This window comes from Trichomycterus rosablanca, chromosome 2 (assembly GCF_030014385.1).
Source record: "Trichomycterus rosablanca isolate fTriRos1 chromosome 2, fTriRos1.hap1, whole genome shotgun sequence".
NCBI classification, from domain to species: Eukaryota; Metazoa; Chordata; class Actinopteri; order Siluriformes; family Trichomycteridae; genus Trichomycterus; species Trichomycterus rosablanca.
The window spans coordinates 39,261,286-39,289,000 of record NC_085989.1 but is presented as its reverse complement, the minus strand read 5'-3'; the positions used below and the strand labels follow the sequence as shown (position 1 = coordinate 39,289,000).

At 41.0% G+C, this 27,715-nt stretch overlaps 1 protein-coding gene across 1 annotated transcript in view; it reads right to left on the bottom strand.

Moving 5' to 3' along the window:
* Positions 1-27,393, bottom strand: part of notch3 (notch receptor 3) — a 42,812-nt gene extending 15,419 nt beyond the window's left edge. The window contains exons 1-10 of the mRNA XM_063015293.1: positions 27,244-27,393; positions 24,337-24,403; positions 7,973-8,115; positions 7,366-7,701; positions 6,735-6,857; positions 5,924-6,157; positions 5,679-5,834; positions 4,503-4,688; positions 2,856-2,969; positions 835-948 (exon numbers count right to left, since the gene is read on the bottom strand). Coding sequence (XP_062871363.1) covers positions 835-948; positions 2,856-2,969; positions 4,503-4,688; positions 5,679-5,834; positions 5,924-6,157; positions 6,735-6,857; positions 7,366-7,701; positions 7,973-8,115; positions 24,337-24,403; positions 27,244-27,316 — 1,546 coding nt within the window. The 5' untranslated portion in view covers positions 27,317-27,393. The remainder of the gene's footprint in view (positions 1-834; positions 949-2,855; positions 2,970-4,502; positions 4,689-5,678; positions 5,835-5,923; positions 6,158-6,734; positions 6,858-7,365; positions 7,702-7,972; positions 8,116-24,336; positions 24,404-27,243) is intronic.
* Positions 27,394-27,715: the final 322 nt, after the last annotated feature.

The following is a 27,715-nucleotide window of genomic DNA, read 5'->3' as shown; positions in this document are numbered from 1 at the left end:
AGCAGAAGTATTTAAACCAGTTACATTAACAGCCTAATTACCTAGCTGTGTTTCAGAAATCCAGTACAGGTCCAGATGGGGGTATCACTGTTCCATAGTGGTGTGCAAAATATGTTTAAACTGCAATTCTGCAACCACAATGGGTAACTAATACTTTTAAAGATTTGTACATCTTAAATACATGGAGAATAAATGAATAGATCAAGTCACTGATACCTAAATGACTAGCTATTAGGGATGATAATGATTAGTGGATTAACTGCTAACCGGCTAGATTTGAGGCGCATCCTCACCCACCCTTCAATTGCCTGCACCAGCTTTAAGCACAAACTCGGGGAACGATTTTTTAAACGTATATTACATGCATTATTAACGACAACTATTACACATCAGAATCACAAACAGAAGTCAGTTTATATGATGTATGCATATGATGTACGATAGTCCTGGTACTATTTTATAATATCTAAGTAAATGTGTTTTCATATATTGTATACACACACACTTAATGCTAGATGTGAAGCACACAGGCGACACATTCCTCCAGACGGACTTGGAAGTTTGGGCTGTGCCATACGGATGAACAGATGTCGGGGTGAAGGCCGAGTGTAACCCCCATCCTCAGCAGCTGCTGGCCCCGGGTGACCCTATGATCCCAGACTGCAGCAGGGGGGGGAGAACAGGATTAGGAGCTGCTGTCATTCCGATTTCCAACACATAAAGGGAGGAGTCTGACCTTCAGATCAGACAAACTTTCATCGCACCCAGGTGTGTGGGTGGCCGATATCAACCCTGACCCGCTGTTCTAGACATCTTGCACACACAGTGTCTTACCTTCAGTGCAGCGGCACTCGTAGCCATTGGGCCGGTCGATGCACTTGGCTCCGTTCTGGCAGGGCGTACTGGCACACTCGTCAATGTCAATCTGGCACATGGTGCCACTGAAGCCTGGGACAAGCAAACACAGGGGTCAGAGATCACACAGAGGCAGCAGAGAACAAATGTACTTGCTAAGCATATCTATACAGGGCAGAGGTTGTCTGGATAATGGCTGGGTGCAATTTTGTGACAATAGGAAGTTAACAAAGTTTTGGAAAGAGTCTGGACAAATGTCCAAGGCCGTTATGTGGCTTTCTCTGAATTTAATTTGACCTCATCCAGACATTCATTCATTGTCTGTTTTACCAACGCTTTATCCTGATCAGGGTCACAGTGCGTCTGATTCATTGGGCGAAACACCCCGGACAGGTCGCCAGTCCATCACAAGGCAGACACACACTCAGACACGTTCACACACTCTCACATGTAGGGCAATTTTAGAAGATCCCATTGGTATGGCTGTATCAGTTTGGACTTGTAGGAGAAAACCAGAGGAAACCCACATGGACACAGGGAGAACATGCAAACTCCACACATAAAGGACCCCGGCTACCCAGCCGGAAAATCAAATCCAGACCTTTCTTGCCACCCTTAAGTTGAATTCCCATAGTGTACTTATGAGATGGTTTATTTCCTTCGTATGGCTCCAATAATTGGTAGGCACCTGATCGCAAACCCCTAGCAAACCAAAAATACCATGATGCATTACTGTGCTACACTGTCTGTAAGAATTGTGAAATTACACATGTGCCACAACACCCAATACCGATATCAAACTTATTTTATTAATAATAATTTCCATTCATCTACTTTGTAAGTTTTGTTGTAGTAAATCTGCTTTAACTCTCAAGGGCCAGAGCTGCTAAATAATAAGACAAAAGTTTACACATTTAAATGTCTTTTCTATAAAAGTAATTCACAGAAACATTATTTGTTTTTATTCACTACATACAGACAAATAAGATTTATTTTTTGAAAACATTTTGAAACCTCTGACTGTGCTTATTCTGGTACAAGGCCAAAAGCCTGAACAGATCCAGAGTTAAAATGTTTGGAGATGACACACTGTGCCATTTTACAGCATCGGTCCAATACACTCACAGTGCTTTTTAGGAAAGAACTGAGAAAAAAACTAATCTTCTTTAGTTTTCAAGCAATGACAGCACACAGATTTAGACAAGACCAAATAAGTTCTATACTATCTATGCAAGCTATAGAAAGATACCAATTAGTGAGTATATTGTTTGTAGGGGGTGCATATTTTGGCCTTGATCACCATGTTGTAACCTGTGTGGCTATGGGTAAACACAGAGTTCCATGAGCTTTAATCGCTTGCTGGCAGCCGAGGCTGGGAAAACTCATGTAGAGTGAGTAAGTGCAACCTATAGGCTGGGGGCCCCATGGAAATGTCCATTTCTGCATCTGCAGAATGCACCCATGTTGATTAACAGTGTTGTGATGGGATCTGTGGTGATGCTCAGGGCAGAAGGTTATAAAAGGGTGGGGGGGAGGCACTAGAATTGTTTTCTTCATGCGCCAACCCCTCGCTTATTTTCTATCCTGGTCCTTACACAAACTCTACAACCTCAATAGCGAGATGGGGGGTGCAAGGGGGGGTTTGTCTGCCCCAGATGTAAATTGAGGACTTGGAAAAGAATCTCATAAGCAGGACTGCTGTTCCCCCCCTTATCCGCTAAACCATAGAAAGAGGAGGAATAGGCCGCCATCCCCTGCTCCTGTCCTATAGATGAGTGGGGGCAAAATGGGGGGCACAATGGTGCCTTTGTTTCGGCACGCAGTCCTGCTGCCTCTGAAAGCCTGGCTCTTATGAGTAATTACGCAGAGCACCGTCGGGCCATCAGAAGCTGGGTCGAACTAATATTAATTGACTTGCGTGTTCAACAAGTGGCACTTTGGGACAAACTAAGAGCTCTTCAAGCTTGTGTGAAGGTTTGAGCGTAATGGGTGGTTCTTACCTGGCTGACAGGTGCAGGTGAATCCATTAACCAGGTCTCTGCAGATGCCGTCGTTGACGCAGGGGTTACTTTCACACTCGTCAATGTCGATCTCACAGTGAGTTCCAGCATAGCCTGACCAAAAGACAAACACCTTCTCATCACAAACAGAGCCACAGTGACCAGATAAAAAAGTAGCCTCAAGCTTATGGAGTGGACAATATGATGATATAATTGTAAATACAATTAAAATTTGCCAATTTGACTAACAAGTAGCCAATTATAAGCTCAAAGTTATTTGTTCTTAATTATTTCAAAAACAGTTTAACTTCCTAACACAATAAAGATTGTGAAAAGAGTTTCGAGTGTCCTGAAATACAAAATGCTGCCTACTTAGACACTTTATTCTGATCTATATTCTGACCGATTAACAAGGAAGCACCGTGTGCTTCCTCCGCCATGAAGGCAATCCCAGCATTTAGTGCGACACAACTTTTTCCACAAATAATTGCTAATATGGTGGACGGAAGCAATGTGGTCTTATTTTCAAATGTACACAGTTCTTATTACATTTAATAAATGTGTGCAAGTGTAATTTGTTTGCAAATTTAGGTCTGTCAGTGATAGTTTAAATTGCCCACTGGTTATTAACTTAATAAGCTCAAACTGTGGAGATGGGCGGAGACAGCCGATGGCGTAATCACTGTCTAACTACAACGTCTCAAAAATCTGCCTTCTAAAGTTCGACGTCAGTTACAATCCTCTCTATTTAGGTGGCTGCCTAGGTAGGCAGTGGGTGGTAAGGCAGCTCACTAAGTTTTAAATCAGAGCCATTTTTTATGTATTTATCTGTGTCATGTCCAATAATTGAACTTCAATTACAATGAGTTTTATTAATGTATGATAGTATTGGTAAAATTTAGACTACTTGTCCATCTAGAGACAAGAGGCAACACTTTCAAGACCCAATTACACTTCAAACCGAGGCATCAAAAAAGTTTTGTCTGACCCGCTTCAGCTTCCACAATAACTGTCCTACATTCAAAAATACATAATGAACCTCATTTGTCTATGTTGCTTTATCCAAACCTAAAAACAAATCAAAACTCAGAACAGTCCAACTACACCAGCTGATGATGAGGGTGATGGTGAGTAAGAGGCGTCTGTGGAAATGAAAAGGGTAGGGGGGGTAGGAGTGGGAGGGGGTTGGTGAAAAAGCGATGGGAAAAAGTTTGCTCTCGCTCTGTGTGCATGAGGGGGGACCGAGAGTAGCACAGAGAGGCCCTATTGTTGCTGTTCATTCCCACCACTCCACTGCTCATTACCATGCAGCACACACTCCTCTCCCTCTTGCTCTCCGCTAGTCCTATAGACCTCACACTCCCAGCCCTCATTTGTATATTCCTTAAGACCACGGGATGCACCAGGGCCGGCTAGGGGACTTTGACTGTGTGTGTGTGTGTGTGTGTCTGCAAGGGGCTTGTTTTCCGTGATTTTCACATGGCATCAGCGGTGTATACCTAGCCCTCCAGCCACCTCGAACTAGTCTGTTATGTACCAGATCTCTGTGCTAATTGTTACTCCTTGCTCTCTGATTAAATGACTTAAATCACACTTGCGTAACAGGACAGCACTCGCGTTGTGTAAAACGTTTGGGAATTGCCGTACCAGGCATGCAGATGCAGGTGAACTGTCCGATGCGATCCAGGCAGGTGGCATCGTTCTGGCAGGGCATGGACAGGCACTCGTTGATGTCGATCTCACAGCGAGGTCCGGTGTAGCCGCGGCCACACTGGCACTGGAAGGAACCCTCTGTGTTCACGCACTTTCCAAAGTGCTCGCATGGATTGGCACCTGATAAAGACAAAACGAGACAGGTTTAGTTATACAGTTAATGAGAAGATTTTTAACCAAAGAGACAAAAAGAGGGGGAGGTTGATACACAGAAATGCAGGAGGACGTGATAAACAAACTGTGCATTCAAACTCGCAATGTTACAGACCACCTATAATTATTTACTGAAAAGCCACAATTCTTGAACCATTTAGAAGAAAACTTGGCAACAAATGACTGGCTTTTTAGGAGCCTATGGCGAAACTCATCCAGATTCCACACAATTCTCTAAACTCACAGCAGTTAGTAATCAAAATTGTTTGAAAATACAGGCAGAGGAACAGATTTTTTGTTGGAATTATAGATTAGTAAGTGCAGGGTTCATTTCTATTCCAGTGCTTAGTAAAGACCCCCATCAATACTAACCCATACTATGTTTACATGTTTACTGAGGAAGCACTTCTGTGAGTCGCCCTGAATAAGAGCGTCTGTAAATGTAAATGTTTGTCACACAAAAATGCATCTTTTATCCAGTTATACTTTTCTGACCATGCCAAGCTCCTTCCCTGAAGCGAGGTGTTATTTAAAAAGCACAAAACTTTGGCTTAAATTTTGCACCGGAACTTCGAATAATAAAAAAAGCTTTAAAGAATGTTTGTAGCTAAATGCCCAAATAGCACTAATTTTTAAAAGACTTTTCCCCGTTATCTTCCAATCTAGTCATTTCCAATTCCTGATTGTGAATCCGCTGCTGCTTGCACAACATCTGATCTGATCAAGGAGATCAGGATCAGCACACGTCCCCCTGACACACATCCAGTCTGTGGCTGCTTCCTATTACATGCCAGTCTTGGGTTGCCACACAGAGCCACATTGTAGGAGAGTGTACAGAGATTGAATATTGCAGCAGGAAAAGACCTCTTCTGACCTTTCCTCTCCTAAACACGGCTAACTGTGTTTGTGTTAAAGCCCAGCCTAGAGGTGGACTGTGCAATGTCAATGTAAATGTACCTATGGAGCATTCATCCATGTCTTGGTTACAGGCCCCTCCGATGAATCCTGCTGGGCACGTGCAGATGGCGCGACCATTGAGCGGGTTGGTGTCGCACACGGCGCCCTCATTGCAGGGGTTACTTACACATGCATCATCCAAGTGGCACAGTAGACCTGCAGTCAAAAAGAAGACAGGTCAGGTCAGGACAGCTGGAGTGAAATGTCATTTTAAAGGTTAAGCAGTTAAACATAAAAAGCCGTACCAGTCTTGCCGACGGGACACTCGCAGAAGAAGGACGCCACGCGGTCATGGCACGTGGCACCGTTAAAGCACACTGCTGTGGCGCAGTCATCGATATTTTCACTGCAGTCGTTGCCCGTCCAGCCATTCACGCAGACGCACGTGTGGCCGCCAATGGTGTTGAAGCACGTGCCACCGTTGTGGCAGGCATTCGGTTGCATCAGGCACTCGTTCACATCCTCAGCACAGTACTGACCTAAAAAACAAACATGTGGTCTGATTACTATCTTGGTTTGATATTTCCACAGAGATCTGTGTGTGAAATGATAAAGTATTACATCAGGATTATAAACAATATTTAGATTGGCTTAGTTTTGCAAATACAGTTCAGGCTAAACTGCTCTGCTTTGCAAAACACAGAACTAATTAAGAGAAAACAAGCATCTGGTGGTTTGCCTGGAATCACAGTGCACAGCATCAATCCATCATGGGGTCTCGAACTCCCTTTAGATTTAACTGATAATGTGTGTATGTAGATGCTTGACAGGTTTACAGCACAGCTGGGGATTTATACCCTGGGTCCCAGAGGCAATCGGCTAGAGCCATTTTACCACTGAGTCACACAAGCTCCACCACGGCCATTCCAAAAGTGAACTGAACAATAATGTATCGTGATTTATAAATTACTGAGAAAAGCCAGGTCTGATACTCTGAAGACAATGAATTGGATTGGTATTGATTGATATTTAGAGTGTTGCCTGCACTATATCGCTATTAATTAAACGTGTCTTTCTGTGTAGTTTTCTTGCTTTAGTGTGTGTAGGATCTCATACCTGTCCACTCGGGTGGACACTGGCAGTTGTAGGTGTTGACTCCATCTACGCAAGTGCCTCCATTCATGCACTTGTGGCCAGGACAGTCGTCCACGTTCACCTCGCAGTTCACGCCCTTGAAACCTAAAAGAGACGAACCGCTTTTGTCAGAGAGAAAATGCAGTGGGTTTCACTTCATCAGTCACGCCGAATCATTACGACCAAGGGCTGCAGGTCAGTTAAGAGGTCCAGTGGGTGTTAGAGTGTTTACACTCTCTCCTGCCAGTTCCCACAGTAGCATAGGGCCGACTGGAGTCTGGACCGGGCGCGTTTGCTTGTCTTAGTTGCGCTCATGGTTTCAATGACTTCCTTTCTGGCAGGAAGCCATTTCCTGCTGGCTCCCCCGGGAAAAAGCAAAATGGTCATAAAGTAAATTCCTCCCTGATGTCAGGCAGCCTCAGTTTCTTCTTGTTTCTTCTCACCCCCTGGTTCTCTTCTCTTTAAACTATTTATAGCAGGCAGCAGCTTGACCTCGAGCAGCGGCGCAGTCTGGGAAAGCCAGCAGGAGTATCCAGAGGGGAAATGGATATGTGGGAACGTAGCCATGGGAGTGAGTATGTAGGTGTTAAGGGTTGTGTTAATTGGTACATACCTGGCAAGCAAGCACATTCGTATGTGTGGTCCCCGGTCTGATGGCAGGTTCCCCCGTTAAGGCACTGAGACGGAGCGCAGGGCTGCGTGGGTATTTCACATGTGCGCCCGCTGTACCCGTTTAGACACTCGCAGCGGAAGGAGCCATGCGTGTTCATGCAAACTCCACCGTTCAGACACTTTCCTGGCTTGCGGCACTCGTCGATGTCGTTGCGGCAATTTTTGCCCTGGAAGCTGGGCGGGCAGGAGCAGTTGTAGTGGTTGTTCCAGTTGTTGCAGCGAGCACCGTTGGCACATGGGCTTGTAGCACAGGCATCTACCAGAGAGCAGTCCTGACCTACAAGCCAGCAAAAGGAATTAAACACATGATGGTAAGGGTTCTACCAAATACCAAAAAACAGTAGGTAGGTTCAGATAGTTATGAACCAAATCCAAAACAATGCTGACCATAAATATAATAACGTTAGGCCTAACATAATAATCACATTTTATTTTTTTAACCATTCAAGTGGTCACAAATTAAACATTAATCAAAATAAACTTGTTCAACCATTGCAAATCTGGTGTCAAAAACCAGTAGATCTTTAAATACTTAAGTAAAGGTTTACCTCTAAAGCCTCTCTGGCACACACAAGTATACTGTGGGATGCCGTTGGCCACCTGACTTTTGCAGGCGGCTCCATTAAAGCATGGTGAACGATGACACGGGTCAAGATGCTGACAAAGTGGTCCTATATATCCAGGCCGGCACCTGTAGATCATAAGAACAGTGAAATAAAGATTAGAACTTGGTAAGTTGGTATAAGAACCTGGTCAGCAAGCAAAAAAGCAACAAAAAGCCTTAAGCATTTCACAATCCAAACTGGGAGTTCCACTTTCCAGGGACAGTCCTGCCAGGATCTGAGTCAGACTGCCTGCCTGGATCATTAGCTCAGCGCATGAACACAAACCACGACTTTGTCTTTATATTAACACTGACTGGCTGGTTCGTGAGTTCACACAATCACACACACACACACAAACAAACAGAAACCGACATGCACTTGGACATATGCAGCATGACATCCATTTTCCTCAAATTGGACAAACCCAATTTTTACATTTCCCCAGTATTCCCAGCTGCACCATTTCACTCGACCTGTGCCAGCTCACATTCCACTAACATTACTCGTCTGCATGGCGCAGCCAAACCTCATTTCCACGCTCACACAACGATGAGCCAGTCACTTAAGAGCAGAGTTTACCAATAATAGTCTTTACTTTGTTTTTACTCCAGACACGCATGCAACAAAGATCAATTGTACAGCACAATGCGCTTTGTGTTTAATAAAAAGAAGCGAATCAAAAGACCAAACAAAACATGCAACATTTATGAAATGTTGGTCAACCCTCTTTGTTTGGCGATTCGCCTCTTGGTCGGCTCTCTTGCTGTCATTGTGGTCGTATACTATCTTGATGGACGGCTTAGCGTGAGCTGAAACTGCCCAGGCGAGATAACACACAAACAGCTTTACTTTAAAAGGCATCTCTTGGGGGACGGACCAGGTCGCCCAGTGTACGATGGGTAACCCTACACCCACCCAGGGAGCCCCCTGTACAGGATGGGCGCCACATCAAACGAGCTGTTTGAAGCCGATGACAAGACCTGTTATGGCTCTTCTGTCCCGCCCTCAGCTCTTTCTTTTTGTTACTGTAAACCAAACCCCTGGACAGAGACAACAATGGTCTTTCCTTTGCTCTCTGTTATAGGATGGTCACCTTTTACGCCATGCTATCTCAGCCTTTATTGCGTAGCCTTTTTGTGGTCATCTGTCTCCTCCCCCTTAACTTATTTAATAGGTGTTTTTAAGACTCTTGTTAAAAAAAGCTGGCTGGTGCAATTAAAGATTCTGGCCTACAGAGGGCACTGGCTTGGTTATAAAACTACTTAAAACTGGAAATTTGAAATAGAAATTTGGTGGTCTTAAAAATCTTTCATGTAACTGAGATGATCCCCTCAATGCTTTTTGTACCTTCACTAGTATTATTAACCCACCCTGGTGAAACATATATATTAAGGGTACAAAGGAATTTCTGGGAATTCCATTCTTCTGGACAGGTTTAGTTTTAAGACTCTTTGTGTGTCTCCTGTTGACTCAATATCCTTGAAATTGTCACCACCTTGTCCAGTTTGATGGAATCCATGATTCCAAGCAAAGGCACATCTCATTACACTTTCAGAAGCATTGCAGATGGTCTAATTCCACTATCTGTTTTAGTTGCAGGTCAGTGGGTTCAGGTCTCGCTTAGTCAAAAAAGCTTTGATTTGATTGGTCAATAGAGCAACAGCAATACTGTGGAAGGAGGGGTTCTTGTTCAGTTACCAGGGCTACTCCACCTCCTCCTTTTTCCAAGGCCTCTGTAGCACTGCAATGCCTTCCCTATGAAACCTCTCACACGCTGGGAGGTCAAATGTCATAGGTCAGCAGTCTGATTGTCATGATAATGTTTGGGAGGCTATGCAGATGGGGAGGGGTGGTGCGTCTGTTTCGAACAGAATGCCTTTGGACGGGTGAAGGAGATGGTCAGGCAATGGGCTAGCGTCCACTACTGAGGGAATGTCATGTCATACTTCCTGTAATCCCCCGTCTCCTGCTCTGAAAACACTCGCCCCCTCAGCAAATCCCAGATCTCCGTTGCTTTGGCAACCTCACAGACGAACGAGCAAGTCTGACACACCACCAATCAGCCCCTACTCTTCATTCCCTCAGCTATTGGTCATGGCTTGGCGGGGTTTATTTAGAGGCAAATTAACTATGTCTGGAATTTTTGGGTGTCACTAAAATAGTGAAACCAGAGGCACCAAGACTCTTGGCACGGTAGAGAGTTAAAGAGGCACCCACCCATATTGAGATTTTTTTTTTTCAAGCATGCACTCTTGACAGTCTAGTTTTTTAAAATGTGTTCATCAAGGTGTCGTTCCTTTTCAGGGTTCTCCACAGATCTTGTTGGATCAAAAATGAATTTGAGACTTAAGCTGGTAATAAAGTGATTGTGTAGGTGTAAGAGAACAATGAATGTGTAGAAGAATCTGGTGACAGCTTCCATCTGGAGCATGCTTCCAACCAAAAGGAAAGCTCTTATGCTGAAATTATGGTGAGGAAAATGAGATGTCCAATAAACCTTTGGATTACAAACAGTTACTTGACTAAAAACTGCTGTAAAGTATTATTCTTGGTGTCTGGTTTGTAAGGTCCTTGACAAATAGATGTGGGTGTCAATATGCAGATACTGGTCAGGCTACAGGAGGGAGGACAGAAAAGAAAAGGTTATTTGTCCTTATACATATCGCTGCAGCCAAAACACACATTCTTTTGACTAGGCCTTGGCAATTCCTATCTTTCTTTTCCTTCAGCACATAGCCAAGAGGCCAATCTGTGCACTCTCAGAGCAAAAAAGTAATCTTTCTGTATTTTAACCTGGCAAAAATGTCTTGACACATTTAATGCAATTTTTTTCTAGCATTCTCTGGTAGCATTTCCCAGAATGCCTTAATCCCTGATCCTAAAAAAAATTGAGGCACTAACGAGGGTGACCGAATTTGGGTTGAAACAATATAATCCAGGCGCATCTTAACAGTCCTGAAATTTTGTGGCAGCTGCAGCACAAAGCCTTGCATCTGTCCACATCTGTCTGTATCTGTCAGCACAGGTCTAGCTAACACTCCATGGAGCTTTGGCATGAAACAAAGGCACTATTGTTTGTGCCTTTTCGGTAAACTTGAATGCAGAAACGCACACATACATGCATGTGAGTTGACAAGTACACACCCAATACACTTTGTATGATCATATTTGATCTGTCAATAGATGAGGAATGAGTGGAAGGCAACCAACATCAAACATTAATTAAAAAAACAAACCAACAAACAATATGAATCCCATGCTTAACACACACACATTTAAATACATACACACTTGGCCGTGATTACCAATCTTCTAAGAACAAGAGTGCTGACTTTGGATCGGTCCCTCTCTACAATGATCTCAGACTGATCCCAAGTGAGCACTCTTAACCAGAGAAGTCTGATAGATGCAGGCCAAATAGACTTACAAACCTGGGATGCTCCACTCGGGGTTCTGATAAGAAGAGTAACAGAAAGCAGTATTGAACATAATATGTAATAAAATACATTGAAATGTAACAAATTACTCCATTAGCCTAGATCTCTAGAGTAAATCCAAGATCTCTAAAGTCTATATAAGCAACCCATTCTGAGTTTTCAGCATGGAAGGATGTGTGTGAATTTCATCTTATCAGCTTGTTGTGGGAACCCTATTCCTGCTATGGAGGTCAGCAGGGCAGGTAACATAACACCACACTCCCTAGAACTAGCCCACACAATCAAAAGGTCATGGCACCTGTAGAAAGGAAGCACAAACACAGCCCCTTGGAAAAGACAAGTCTGGTCAGTCATGGTCCATCAAGCTTCCATCATGGGAGAATTTGTAGTGGAAGGATTCGAATCCCCCCCAGGTACCCTTAAGCAATGAATCCCACACCAATGCGAAACACGGAAAGCCAGCAGGGCAGATACTGCCAGCAATTGACTTCGGGTTTACGAAATATTGGCCACTAATCTGAATCAAACCAGACACAGTTTACAGTCCAAGAAAAATAAAAATCTGAGTTTGAACACGAAGGCTTTGTTGTTGCAATACAAAAGTAAGGAAATCCTTGCAAAACCTGGTCTCCTGCAATGTCTGGCACACAGCACAACCCCCACCGTTCCAAACTCTACAAGTGGGGAGCAGCTCCATTCCTTTGTAAAAAAAAAACCCATACTGACACCACACTGCCAACAAGATGCCCCCCTCCTTTTCATCCAACTCCCCCTATTCTCAGAGAGGAACCAAAGTGGGGGGAGGGGAGCATTTTGTGGCCCAAATAAAAGAGCTAAAGTAGTCGGAATCTCATTGTGTGGGAAGGGAGGGAGGGGGGGGCAGTGACCCAAACAGCCAGGCTTTCAGGCCCGTTCTTATACGGACCAACAGACCTCAGCTGTAGCCTGGCAACAGTAACCCATGGCTGAAGGGAGACGGAGGAGGGGGCACGGTGAGTTTGGGTCCCATAAGGACAGTTGTAGATATTTCACAAGGTTTATTTTTTCTAGTGAACTCAGAACTTAAAAACTTGAAACTGAATTAGTCTTCTGCCAAGAAAAAGTCTGAAGTCTGCATAACTAAGTGTGCACTGATATGAGAAGAAGTTAAATTCTTTCATGGTGTGCATTTGGACAAACTACTGCCAACAAACAGTAATATGCAGGACCTGTACGGGACCAAATGCGCAACCTTGTTTCCTTACAGTCGAGCAGTTTGTCTGGGCTGCACTGCTTCACAATTATCATCACTTCAGAAATCAGACTCAGACTGGAAGGGAGTGGTTGTGTTTAATATGAAGATGGTCTATGATAGCAGAACTGGCAAAAGCAATCGCTAAGTGTACGACCAGATGTACAACTGGTTGTTTACAGTAGGTACTCCTGAGAATAATAGAAGAGTCTCTCATGAAGATTATGTTACTGTATTTACCATCACATTACTTTAAGAAACATAAAAAAAAATAACAACAAAGCCTGTCTGGAATCTCCGCTATTGCTAACAAGGCAACCATAACCACAGTGTATGTATCCTGGAGTCGAGGTCTTCCGAAGCATTCTCCAAAGTGCTTTACCACAAAACCCCACCCCACTACCCAAACTGAACCAGACGTCTTTAGACACGGCCTAGCCGTACAATAATACTATTAACTTGAAAAAAGGTCCTCTCCCGGAAAAAAATAAAACCTAGATCCATTAAACTGTGTATTTCACAATCCCAGTGTTTCTGTTCCATGGTTCTGTTCCATGGTAATGGTTTAAAACATTCCTGTTTTAAACCATTACCTATTGTTTCATTTCCCACAGTGTTTACTCTCAAATACACAAAGAAAAAGTACTAGTACTACTAAAGTGAAACAATAGTGGCATTCACACACAAACAATTCTTCATGATTCCATTGGACACTGGACAATGCATTATGCAACATACATGTAAGTTTTTTTGTGTGGCAGAAACAGCATTTAAAAACCAGATTCCAGATTAAACTCAAATTAAAAAAATTGTGCTTTATTGCAGATGTTGGGCAAGACATACATTATTACTTGCTATAAACATTATTCTCATAGATTTGGTGTAAAACTATTAGGGATGTAACGATACACTCTATCCACGATGCAATACGATTCACGATACTGGGTTCATGATACTATTTTTCCCCGATTTTTTAAACAAAATGAAATTAAAGACAAATTATGACAAAGTTTCATTTGATTATTTTTCTTAAAAAACAAAATAAAATCTTTTATTTATCTAAATAATGAATGTCCTTTTATTTCTGAGGTGGGTACAAACTATGCAAAACAATGCTGCACATTTTCCTTTTTGTGTAAAAAAACTAAAATGAAATTTCAAAATAAATCCCACATTAAATAAATAAATGAATAATATAAATAAAGAAAGTATCCTCACGTAAATAAATTTGTCTGAAAAATCCCGTACAACTCTGTGTAGTGACGTCAACCATGCGAATAGCGCCAGTGTCCTCTGCTGTTTAAAGTGAATATCAATTTATTTGACATGAATTACCGATTCGAATCGTGGCACATGTGCACCAATTTTTAACTGCCTTGTGGTGCATCGTTGGATCCCTAAAAACTATAGGAACAAACATTAGACACCATGACGCTTTAGCTGATCGATTATATTTGGGGTAGAACCTGATCTCCAAACAGATTTATGTCCTCTCACTTCTAAAAACAAATGTAGTCCAGTACAACCTAGCTAATTAGCTAATAGTTGAATTTCTTGGGTGTGAGACTAAAGTCACTAAAAGTCTGGAGAACAACATCCCTAGTTTAATGCCACTTTTAATCTATGTAGTATTTAGTCAATAGAAATCAAACTCTGACATGTTTAGCCTTGTTTTACCACAAGGCAGGTGTGAACACAGCCAGTGTATTTAAATCTAGACTAAACCAACCAGTTTCAGGCTACTTCTAAGCACAATCAAGTGCATTTAACAGCAAGTTCCTTCAACTCCAGGTCATGACCAGTGACTAGGCCGTTTTGACTGAGTATCCAACCCTGCTTACTGTTACAAGAGGACATTATATAACTGGCTTGGAAAACAACTAACTCCAGAATAAGTGACAGTAGCCAATAGGATTTTAACCTTTGAATTCCAATGCTATCAAAAGAACACCATAACAAACAGCACATCATCACACTTGACCACAGTGCAGCTGGAAGGCCAACAAACAGTGAGTTAATTAGACGTTCACCATCTGCCTGGGAACTGAGAACATCTATAAACTCTCTAAATTTCACTACTGTCAGTAAAAAGTACCTAGGGGCAACAGGTAGTCACACAGTGGGTGTTCCTTTTTCTATTGAATTACGATTTGTATGTGTGAGATATTAGACCTTCTGTATACGCGTCACATTTATTAAGATGGAGAGTAGTTCATTAGCGCAGTGACTGACAGGATGTAAGTGAAACAGAAGGGTCAGGAGGAGTCAGCACTTCCTGTTACAGGGCCTGGGAATCATGGCACCCCGCTTACAGCCTGCCAGTGCAGTCTTTTTCATCCTTCCCTCTCCACATGAACCCATTTCTATAGTAGGATAAGCGCAGATGAGGCATAAGGTAGTAAGCAAGGTACCACCAAGTGCAGCTGAAATAGTCGGCTGAAATATTGTTTAATAAATTCAGGGGTGAAGGCAAGGACATTCCTCCAGACAGTAAGAAAGGAAGAATCTTATAAAGCATTCCACAAATCCATTAAAAGAAGCTTAAGAAAATACCCCAGATGCAAAAAAACAAGCCTCTGAATAAAAGGAATAACAGCTATTATGGGTTTAAAATGAATATTTCCGTCAATTGCTACTAAACCATAAATAAGACATCAGAGGATGCCAGCGGCTTAGGTATTTGCTCAACATCTTTATTCTCATTCCTCTGTTCCTAAGAGACACCGAATTTCCATGGGTTATTAAAATAATAGTTATAATAATATTATTAAACTGCAATGGTAACCTAGGTTTGTATTTTGCCAGTGATAACACAGAGAAAGCTGTAAGGCCTGGCCGCAGAAGTGTAGCTGAAAAATGTCAGTCATTCTGGTTCAGGAAGCAATTTAGACGTGACTTAGCATTTTACCTTTACTTAGCTTGTAATATGGCAATTCTTTCTGGTTTAAAACACTTATTAATGCATTTTAACTTCCTGAAATGAATTTGTTGGACCGACTAAGATACACATTGATTTATACATTCAATACAGTTTGACACTGTTTGCCAGCTATGCCAAGTTGGCTCCTAACTTTGACATTACCACATTCAAATCCACCTAATTTAGCGTCCTGACAGATAAAGCTACATTAAGTTGGGATGGGTAATGTTGTATGACGTGTCAGCAGATACAAGCAATTCTACCATTTTGGATCAACTGTACATAAACAGAATGCACTTCACTGCGGCAAATGCAAATTAACAGTTAAATGTTTAACTAATTTTAATTTTGAGCAAGTGTTTTGCTGGCAAATTCAATATAAAGAATCCAATGTGAATAAATGTAGGACTTAAAACCTAGTGTGACCAGACCTAATGTCCATATATACTTTTTTGCTTGTTTTATGCAATATTTTGTATGTTTTTGCTGATCTTCATCTATAGCCCATCATTTTTGTAAGCCCAGAGGGAGAGAGTGACCAGGGCTCTGATCCCTGTGGTAAAATGAGCTTTCACATTCACTGCATGTCTTTGTGTGTGTGTGTGTGTGTGTGTGTGTGTGTGTGTGTGTGCGTATGTGCATAGGGACCCTCCACCTCCGGTCCTTCATGAGCCTGTCTGTCTCGGCATGGGGCAGCAGGCCACTCAAAGGCAGCACCTGGCCCTCCACTCCTCCTTTGTGTAGAGCTGACTTCAGTGGATTACCATCACAACATCCACCAGCTGTCCCCTGCATCCCAGCATACACCCCCCCCCAACACACACACACCGCCACCCCCCTGTTCCTCCAGCTGGAGCCACTCTGAATGACATCTTACAATCTGTCTAATTATCTCGCTGCTTCAGCTGGGACTTTCTAGTAAAGCACCGTTCGCTCTCCACATGTGGGTGGGATGAGACCAGGGCCCCTGAATCAGTCAGTGCAACAGGACTTCCTGACTCTTCACCTAGACCTACATTCCTAGACTCAGCACCAACAAGTGCTCCGTCACTCTTTGTGGAAGAGTGACTCGGAGTGACACTGAGAGATAATACAGATCTACAGATCACTCCCTAGGTCCATTTTGGAGCACACCATACAAGTTCAATGACTTAAGTCTGGAGACAAAAATGCTTATTAATGCTTATTACAAAAAGTTATTACTGTTCGTTACTGCATCGTTCATAAAAGTTACTCTCCTACTTATAAGACTGGGCCATTGTAAGCAGGCACTCATGGGAACGATTTATGGAGGGATTACTCCTGTAATCTGACAAAGACTACACCGGCCACTAAAGCCCCCAGGTCAGATCGCTATGAAGCGAAGTGAAACGGGTAGTGGTATTTTAATAAAACGTCCTGGAACCTTTGGCTGTCGGCAGCATGCCAATTACGCAGCCAATCCTACAATAACTAGGACAATCACAATAGGGGCCCCGGGGCTGTGTTCACATAATACTACGGTCACCTGAGAGCAGAGCAGAGGGGAGTTAAAAGAACAGAAAAAGGCGAATGCTTCAAATTAAAGCACATTTCTGGTACAGCTGCCCATTTTCAACTGGTGATACTAGTTCCTAACGCTAGCTTCATCCATGTTTTTCCCTCTTTTTCCATTCCTCTCAGTTTTGTGGTGCCAGGTTACAGGTTGGTTTCTGAAAGAATAAATGGCCCTTTCTGCTGTTTTGGATCTCTGATTACGTTGGGCTCCCTGGGGAAAGGGAGGGGCTTCTGAGTCAGGACAAGGGCCAACCAGTCAAAACTTACTTGAGTCAAGCCTCTTGGCGTTGTTGTCTTACCACTTTTTGTGGTATTACATGTCCCCTTTTGCTCTAGAAACCTCTCTGCTTCCGTCTAAACAAATACCACTCACGCTGGTTTCTGATCAACGTCTCAGTTATGTCCAGACCATGCTTTATGTCTCTTTTCTTCACATAAACTTCCTAAATGCCTGCTTTAAAGTTTAGAACATAACCACTGTGACTTTGAATGGTAATAATCTGTAAGAAAATCCTCAAACTGGTTGCTTTATGAACCAAAATGAAAACTTGTGAGCATGTCAACATGTTGAAGAATGCAGGAGGAGGCTAATGAGAAAGCAGTCCAAGGCAGGGCAGGCCCATAAACTTGGTTAAATATTTACCTCCACATTGTTTTAATATCTTTCAACTTAATGTGTGATGAGTAATGATTAAAAAGTAGACTGGGCTGCTCACATTCCATTTTAAAGTGGCCATGTGGCTTTTTTTAGTCTGTAAGGTTGTGGTCAAGTATTCACTGGGCTTTATAAATGACCTCATCTACTTGACATAGCCTTCTTAGTAATAGTCTGTTCCTTTTCTTCTTACTATCTTGTCCTACAGCTGTCACATTATAAAAACTAAAGGTACATGGGGTAAAAAAAGGTTGTCATGTTTCTTCCAGACAGGAACAGTAGGTGGAAAAGCAGCTTTTTGATTTGTTAAAATTTTTGCAGCAATTCATGTGTTTCTCACAGTGATTGTATTTTAAAATGCCATTCTTTTCACATAAGAGCTCAATGTTTCCGTCTGTGAGCTGTAAAAACGGGGCGAAGTCAAGAGTACTTGAGGTGTGTCTATAAACTGACTGCAGGACAGACGTAAGCATACCAGGACCTGTCGTTTTTTTCTCAGCCATAACTGTCATACCAATACAGATTGTGATTGACTGATATTAATAGAAAACATGTAAGCAAATGATAACATGACATGTCCTGTAAAAACTCCAATAAATATCACTGCCTTACACAACAAACACCAAACAGCAATTAAAAAGACTAACCAAAAAAATCATGGTTAACATAGAATGGCATGCAAAATCATTTGATTGGTAAAGTCATTTATATTCAACCAGATGTAAAAATCTAATTGTCCCAAATATTCATTGAATGTTAAAATAATTAGCTTAAATAAGAATTTGTATTCATGTAATTCCTTTGCCTTGCCTTCAAGGAACAGTTAAAAAGACGCACCTTCACACTACCCTCAGGTGTGAGTCTGCATAACATTAAAAGGTTAGAACTGACCCCGAGAGCTCATTCTTCATGAGCTGGTCAGTAACCAGGTTGATAACATTTTGCCTGAGGTTACAACATTCACCAGGAACAAAAGCCTGAACTTAAGAGAAGGCTAAATGCCTCAAGGGATAGAAAACAAAGAGGCAAATAGGTTACAGATAAAGCAGGAGCTACCAGACTTTCAGCCTGCCTGCTGGTCTGAAAATTAGAATCGTAACATTATATACTCACGAAAGATCTGGGGCATGAAAAATATGTTTTGAGATGAAGTAATTCTCTGATTCCTTGATTATATTCACAAAGCCAAAACCATAAATATTGTTCATGCTACCGTACAGGTTTCTGATACAAGAAAGTCACAGATTTTTGATAATATTGAGTAAAAAAGTCAAACAGAGAAGATTATTTATATTAATATAGACAATAGACTAGCCTCACATAACAGACTTACACATGGACTGTTAAAAGCCAAAGAAATATAATCTTTTATATTGTAGAGCTCAATGTTTTGCGTTCCTCAGCACGGTCACTATTTTTCCATACACAGAAATGTAAATCAGTGTAGAGCTTTTAATTTAAACAGCAACCTAATTGCCGCTTAGCCACAGAGAGCGTTTCCCACATTTTCATGCCCACTGGGAGAAAACAACTTTAATCATGAATGAAAGCCAATACACACACATATGCACACACACAACTTTCCAAACCAGGCAAGAAACTTAAAACAACAGCCCCAGGCATTCATGTGATAACAATCACTTTGCATTAGCATACAGAGTGAAGACAAATGCTGTGGGAAGCAGCAGAATGGACACCACACAAGTTCAAAAAAAAGAGCAGCGCTTCAGATCTCGGCATCCAGGTTCGGTTTGCTTGTTTTTAATCGAGCAAATTGAAGTGGCTGAATTCTTGTGGACAGGTGCAAGCATCCCGTGTGTCATCGAGCAGACATGAGTAGCCTTGAGCAACATTGTTGTACATTGTGCCCGGCAACCCATTCATCCTGTCCGACTGAACACCACAGCCACACAGCACGTTTGCCATGAAACAACAGAGAAAGACGGCCTTGGCCAAAAAAGAAAAAAAAGAAAATGATAACCGTTGCCTCAAGCTTGGCCACAGTCCAACCTTTTTACTCCACAACTGAAAGTGTATCCAACGCCTCCTTTTTTGTAAAACATGGTAAAAAATAACAAGTGTGTGTACTAATATTACATGCTATTCTCCAAGGTTAGCACAAGTCACATGTGTCTTAAATTTGTTCATAAAACCAGCCACCTGCCTCATCATCCTTGTTCCCATTTAAAACTACATGGTGTATTTATTCAATCCACATCCAGCATCAAGGCAGCTGTAATGCTTAGCTTTTAGCTTGTGGCTACCAAGATGCAAAGATGCTAGCTATGTTGCTCTAAATTGACTGTTAACGCTGATTTCAATTACTCATTTACAACTAAGACAGCAACATCTAACAAAAAAAACAGATTGGTTTAACTCAAATTGTCCCAAAAACTGTGTACTAATGATGATCTAGTAATCAGAAGGCTGCTGGTTTAAGTCCCACCACAAGCAAGTTGTCACTGTTGGGCCTTTGAGTAAGGCCTTTAACCCTCATTGCTTGGATCATATTTGGTCACAATTGTAAGCTGCTTGGGATAAGTGTCTGCTAAATGCCATTAATGTCCCAAAATAAATATGGCCAAACAAAGACACACAATTAAGTTCACTGTGGGCCAGCCTGGCCTGACCTAAATTATTTTATAAAAGACCTAACACTGATCTACTGTAGGTCAGTTCTGGTCAAGTTTGAACAGGTGGTCTGACTTATAATGAAAGACCACCACATCACCTCCCCTCTCCAAAAACTTACTTTATATTATGCACTCTTATTCATAAACTTATAAGAGAGTGATACTAAGCCTTACTTTTAGTGGTTATTTACAATGACTCTTCTATTCATCCAAAGTGACTAATAAAGTTTAAGCTTTATAGACATATACAGTGTATCACAAAAGTGAGTACACCCCTCACATTTCTGCAGATATTTAAGTATATCTTTTCATGGGACAACACTGAAAAAATGACACTTTGACACAATGAAAAGTAGTCTGTGTGCAGCTTATATAACAGTGTAAATTTATTCTTCCCTCAAAATAACTCAATATACAGCCATTAATGTCTAAACCACCGGCAACAAAAGTGAGTACACCCCTTAGTGAAAGTTCCTGAAGTGTCAATATTTTGTGTGGCCACCATTATTTCCCAGAACTGCCTTAACTCTCCTGGGCATGGAGTTTACCAGAGCTTCACAGGTTGCCACTGGAATGCTTTTCCACTCCTCCATGACGACATCACGGAGCTGGCGGATATTCGAGACTTTGCACTCCTCCACCTTCCGCTTGAGGATGCCCCAAAGATGTTCTATTGGGTTTAGGTCTGGAGACATGCTTGGCCAGTCCATCACCTTTACCCTCAGCCTCTTCAATAAAGCAGTGGTCGTCTTAGAGGTGTGTTTGGGGTCATTATCATGCTGGAACACTGCCCTGCGACCCAGTTTCCGGAGGGAGGGGATCATGCTCTGCTTCAGTATTTCACAGTACATATTGGAGTTCATGTGTCCTTCAATGAAATGTAACTCCCCAACACCTGCTGCACTCATGCAGCCCCAGACCATGGCATTCCCACCACCATGCTTGACTGTAGGCATGACACACTTATCTTTGTACTCCTCACCTGATTGCCGCCACACATGCTTGAGACCATCTGAACCAAACAAATTAATCTTGGTCTCATCAGACCATAGGACATGGTTCCAGTAATCCATGTCCTTTGTTGACATGTCTTCAGAAAACTGTTTGCGGGCTTTCTTGTGTAGAGACTTCAGGAGAGGCTTCCTTCTGGGGTGACAGCCATGCAGACCAATTTGATGTAGTGTGCGGCGTATGGTCTGAGCACTGACAGGCTGACCCCCCACCTTTTCAATCTCTGCAGCAATGCTGACAGCACTCCTGCGCCTATCTTTCAAAGACAGCAGTTGGATGTGATGCTGAGCACGTGCACTCAGCTTCTTTGGACGACCAACGCGAGGTCTGTTCTGAGTGGACCCTGCTCTTTTAAAACGCTGGATGATCTTGGCCACTGTGCTGCAGCTCAGTTTCAGGGTGTTGGCAATCTTCTTGTAGCCTTGGCCATCTTCATGTAGTGCAACAATTCGTCTTTTAAGATCCTCAGAGAGTTCTTTGCCATGAGGTGCCATGTTGGAACTTTCAGTGACCAGTATGAGAGAGTGTGAGAGCTGTACTACTAAATTGAACACACCTGCTCCCTATGCACACCTGAGACCTAGTAACACTAACAAATCACATGACATTTTGGAGGGAAAATGACAGGCAGTGCTCAATTTGGACATTTAGGGGTGTAGTCTCTTAGGGGTGTACTCACTTTTGTTGCCGGTGGTTTAGACATTAATGGCTGTATATTGAGTTATTTTGAGGGAAGAATAAATTTACACTGTTATATAAGCTGCAAACAGACTACTTTTCATTGTGTCAAAGTGTCATTTTGTCAGTGTTGTCCCATGAAAAGATATACTTAAATATCTGCAGAAATGTGAGGGGTGTACTCACTTTTGTGATACACTGTAGCTTTATAGCATCAATATATGCCTAGAAGTAACAGGTGATGTGCTACTGATATTCCCTTAAATAGACTGTGTGATGCTACAACCCCTGGCAAAAATTATGGAATCACCACTCTTGGAAGATGTTCTTTCAATTGTTTAATTTTGTAGAAAAAAAATAAATCACAGACATGCCACAAAACTATCATTTCTCAAACTGTCAACCCTCTGGCATTAAGAAACAATAAAAAAAGAAACAAATATAATAGTTGTGGTCAGTCACAATTGCTTTTTTTTTAGATCAAGTAGAGGAAAAAAATATGGAATCACTCAAATCTGAGGAAAAAATTATGGAATCATTAGAAAACACTGCACCATTATTACTTTGTTGCACCACCTCTGGCTTTTATAATGGTTTAAACTCTCTGAGGCATGGAGTTAACTACTGACAAACAGTATTCTTCATCAATCTGCCTTCAACTGTCTCTTGCTGTTGCCAGATCAGCTTTGCAGGTTGGAACCTTGTCATTGACCATTTTCTTCAATTTCCACCAGAGATTTTCAAATGGATTGAGATCCGGACTATTTGCAGGCCATGCCATTGACATTATATGTTTTCTTGAAGGAAAGTTTTCACGTCCTTTGCCCTATGGCAAGATGCATTATCATCTTAAAAAATGAAGTCATCATCACCAAACATCCTTTCAACTGATGGAATAAGAAAAGCGTCCAGAATTTCAATGTAGACTTTGGCATTTATTGAAGACCATCTCCCCTGTGCCTTTACCCGACATGCAGGCCCATATCATCAACAACTGTGGAAATTAACATGTTTTCTTTAGGCAGTTATCTTCATAAATTTCATTGGACAGACACCAAACAAAAGTTCCAGCATCATCACCTTGCCCAATGCAGATTCACGATTCATCACTGAAGATCACTTTTATCCAGTCACCCACAGTCCACGATTGCTTTTCTTTAGCCTACTTTAACCTTGTTCTTTTCTTTTTAGGTGTTAATGATGGCTTTTGTTTGGCTTTTCTGTATGTAAATCCCATTTCTTTTAGGTGATTTCTTACAGTTCAGTCACAGACATTGACTCCACTTTCCGGCCACTTGTTTCTCATTTGTTTTGTTGTGCATTTTCTGTTTTCAAGACATATTGCTTATCTTGATGCTTTGATGTCTTACTTGGTCTACCAGTATGCTTCCCTTTTACAACCTTCCCATTTTGTTTGTACTTGGTCCAGATTTTAAACACAGCTTACTGGGAACAACCAACATCTTTTGCGACATTCCACAATGATTTATCTTCTTGAAGGAGTTTTATAATCCTCTCATTTGTTTCAACTGACATATCTTGTGTTGGAACCATGATTCATGACAATCTGCTTTGTGCAACAGCTCTCCGAGGTGTAAGCACTCTTTTTAAACTGAAGAATAATTAGCAAATCTAATCTGCTGCAGATGTTTTGTTTTTAAACTGCAAATTACAGAGTGATTCCATAATTTTTTCCTCAGATTTGAGTGATTCCATATTTTTTTCCTGTACTTGATCTAAAAAAAGCAATTGTGACTGACCACAACTATTATATTTGTTTCTTTTTTTTATTGTTTCTTAATGCCAGAAGGTTGACATTTTGAAAAATGATAGTTTTGTGGCATGTCTGTGATTTATTTTTTTTCTACAAAATTAAACAATTGACAGAACATCTTCCAAGAGTGGTGATTCCATAATTTTTGCCAGGGGTTGTACATGGTTCTGCTTTCCTTCAGACATTGATCATGTTCATCACCTTCTACATGAATGCAGCTAGCAAAATGTTATTCTGTAACACATCTCTATAATCTGTTTTATATGTAATATGTTATGTTACATGTGCAATCGAAACAGTTTTACCACCCAGCACCACTAACTGCTGCCTAACAGGTGCCATCAATCTAAACTATTTCAGCTGCTTGTCTAATCACATTACTGTGTTATTCAACTAAGCAAAGGCAGCCAATAGAGCAAATTGGGCACTTACATGCATCTTGAGTCTGTACACATTCCTCCGTTTTCACATGGTTTGTGTGTGTCTATGCACCTCAGTCCTGTCAAGAAAAAAGTGGCAAAATTACACACATGCAGAGACGTTTAACACTATCATCACTGGTGTAGCACAGCTCAGGATTCTCATCAATCTACTTTATGGTTGGAAATGCATCCTTTTATTTTATTACTTTTTGCACATGCTGTGTAATCTGTCTTACCTAATAATTCAGCAATTAAGATTTGAATTACAATATGGATGAATACAATTAGAGGAACCATGAACAAGCCATTAATAAATCTGAAGACTCAAAAAGAAGACAGGTTGTTCTGGAGGAACACTAGCTATATAGTTGCCGGGAGTCATAACTCACCTGATGGTACTAGTCTTCTTAGTGGTTTGCAATGTGTACATTTTTATTTTTGTATTTATCTAATTCCACTGAGCCTTATGAACGTCTAATTAATTTGGAATATATATAAGCACTGGTCTGAGTTACTGTTATTTTTCACTACAATAAAGATGAATAAAAGCATGTGTGTGTCTCTATCCATGAGCTTATATGTCTTAAAGTTAGATATGTTTATTATATTAATAAATCATGGCTAATATAAAATTTTAGCCATGATATATTAATCAAACTAACCAAACTAAACTAAGATAAGACTTTATTGATTCTCTTAGGGAAATTAACTAAATAATAAACTACAAATGGGGCAAAATCATACTGAGCTCTTGGTTTAAATACCTTCAGCACACTTCATGTAGTGTAAATGGAAATAAGAGAAAAACAAGCAACTAACGGGGATCTAATACTAAACTAAAGCAAGACAAGTTTTTAGGGTGCATTTTTGTTCCCTAAGGAATTGTATTGCTTTTTAACTATTTAGTTACACAATAAAAAATAAAAAAAAGCATTGTTTAATTCTAGATTGGATTCTTCCAAAAGCTAGGGCTTATGGATTTTTTTGCATTTAAAAAGGTAACTTGCAGACTGATCCAGAAGCAAAAGCTTTGCTTTAATTAAGATTGACAATAACGTCGTTTCTTCACCATCCCCCATTGATCTGAATACAAAGTTCACCTCTTAATGACTCTTTGTTCGTTAACGCATGAGGGGGGAGGCAAGTTACTACCCAATGTCCCACAACCCTCCAGCTCATCTACATATCAGCATTTTATTTAATAGCTTCAACTATACAAATGTCACAGTTAACTAAAAGGAGTTTAAAATAGCATTAATAGAACGTGCATCACATTGCGGGAGTACTAAATAAACAGGTTGGCAAATTGCGCAAAACCCTTTCCAGTCCATTTTCTGGAATATGGATTTGGTTAGAAAGATGTAACCAAAATTCAAGCCAAACGCCAGTATGATCTGGAAATTCAGCTCTTCAACTAGTTGCCGATTAGAACATGTGGGTATTTGTAAACCGAGATCAGCATTGTGCAATACTAGAACTCTGAATCATTTTCCCACGGTCACACAGGCGCTCGTGCATTCACACAGCCAATTGTATTCCCATTCACACATTTAAAACAACACTGTATTAGAAACAGATTTACAATCACACACAGATATGGATACTCGGGCTCCATTAGGTTTATTCCTAAGACTTGTTTTAACTTTGCGAAGTTATGAACTGCGAATGTGTTTATAACAGAAAAGGTTATTAATGCAAAGTGCATGCAGCACATAATACTGGGTTCGGTGTGCATTTTGGAACGCACGCGCACAACATTACATTATCATTAATGCAATTAATTTAAACTACATGTGCAAACGAGTGGCACAACATTTCAAAACATCATTTCAATGTGATAAAAACTGCAAACCTTGTAAAAAGTTACATAGTGTGTCTAATTAGGATGCTATTATCACATTAAATTCATAATTCGACTTTGTTCTCTGCCGGTTTAATACAGCAAAAACGATTAACAAGTGGGGCAAAATTCAGCCTTTGTTCCATCCATTAAATGCACCTGATTCATAGATCGTCTATTATTTGCGACAAACTAAATGATACATTTTTGAAATCCTTAATATGCATTATTTTGCATTATTTCTATACATCGTGTTCTGGGGATCTTTCAGTCGACTTCGAGATTGATCAGGATGCTCACGCTACACTGATTTGCGAATTGCATATTGATGCAAAAGTCATTAACACTAGAAATATCTTAATAAAACAACAAATGCATTGTGCTATACTGAAACATACTTGAAATTTCAACAAGAACAAATCCTGCAGAAGCCAAAGCATTGTCCCAAGCATTACAATGTTATCAAGAATGCATTAAAGCACACAAAATTGGCATGCAAAAGATGAATCTATTAACAAATAGGATAGTAAATACATCATTTATAGTTCTTTCAAATCTCCACTGCCAAAGAATCATGTTTTGGTCAGGTTTGTGATCGGCAAGTCTAAAAAATTGGATATGTTGTGTTGTGGCATCTTAAAACGTTACTCTTCAAAAACTGTTTAATACATTGGGATGGATACAATACACAGTAGCCTGTACCCACAGTGTTTTCTAAAGCACAGCTGGTTAAATGTACTTAAAGCATCACTATATTCATGTTCATATGGACAGCGCTTGTTTAAATGTATGTCTTTTAAACATGTTATATATAGGCTGTGTCTGTTGTCTGCGATTCCCTTTTCTAACCATTTATTGTTAATACTACTGCAAAGATAGTGTCACACATCTATTGCATTTCTTCATTACAGAGCGTTTTATATATGCTTATTTTGGTGTGATTATTTGTAGTCACACGAGTGTTTTTTCTCCAGAATTAATTCGACGCTATTTCATCCCGTACAGACTCTAAATGTACTTCTCTTATTTCCACAACAAGCAAGTTAAACAAACAAAAGAAAACATTCATGCTCTCACCTTCACACATTTGTACAATTCCCAAAACTGACAGGATTAAACAAATTCTGTAATTCCCCATGTTAGCGGACATCTGATCCAGCTCCTCTGTTCAAGCGTCAGCAATAATACATCCTTTTAAAAAATGACACATAAATTAATTAATTCCCAGGAGTCACGTTGAGTAAAACTGCCTCATAGAGTCTGTTCTTGTTCGTAGAAACGTTTGTAAAAACTTTATTCCAGTCGCGAAGTTCCTCATGCAGCTCGGCGGCGGTCGCGGTGCGACTCGGTTCAACTCCGCTCACTTCTGCTTCTACTTTCTACTACTGCTTCACCTCTGCACTGCCTCACCGCCGCGATATCACTCCGCCCTTTCTCAGGCCTCAGTGCTAAACGCGCGCGAGGAGTGTCCTTCCGCCCGAACGAATAGTACACCTTGAAGGCGATTGTAAAATATTGTAAAGGTTTGAGATTTTAAGGCTATCAGAGA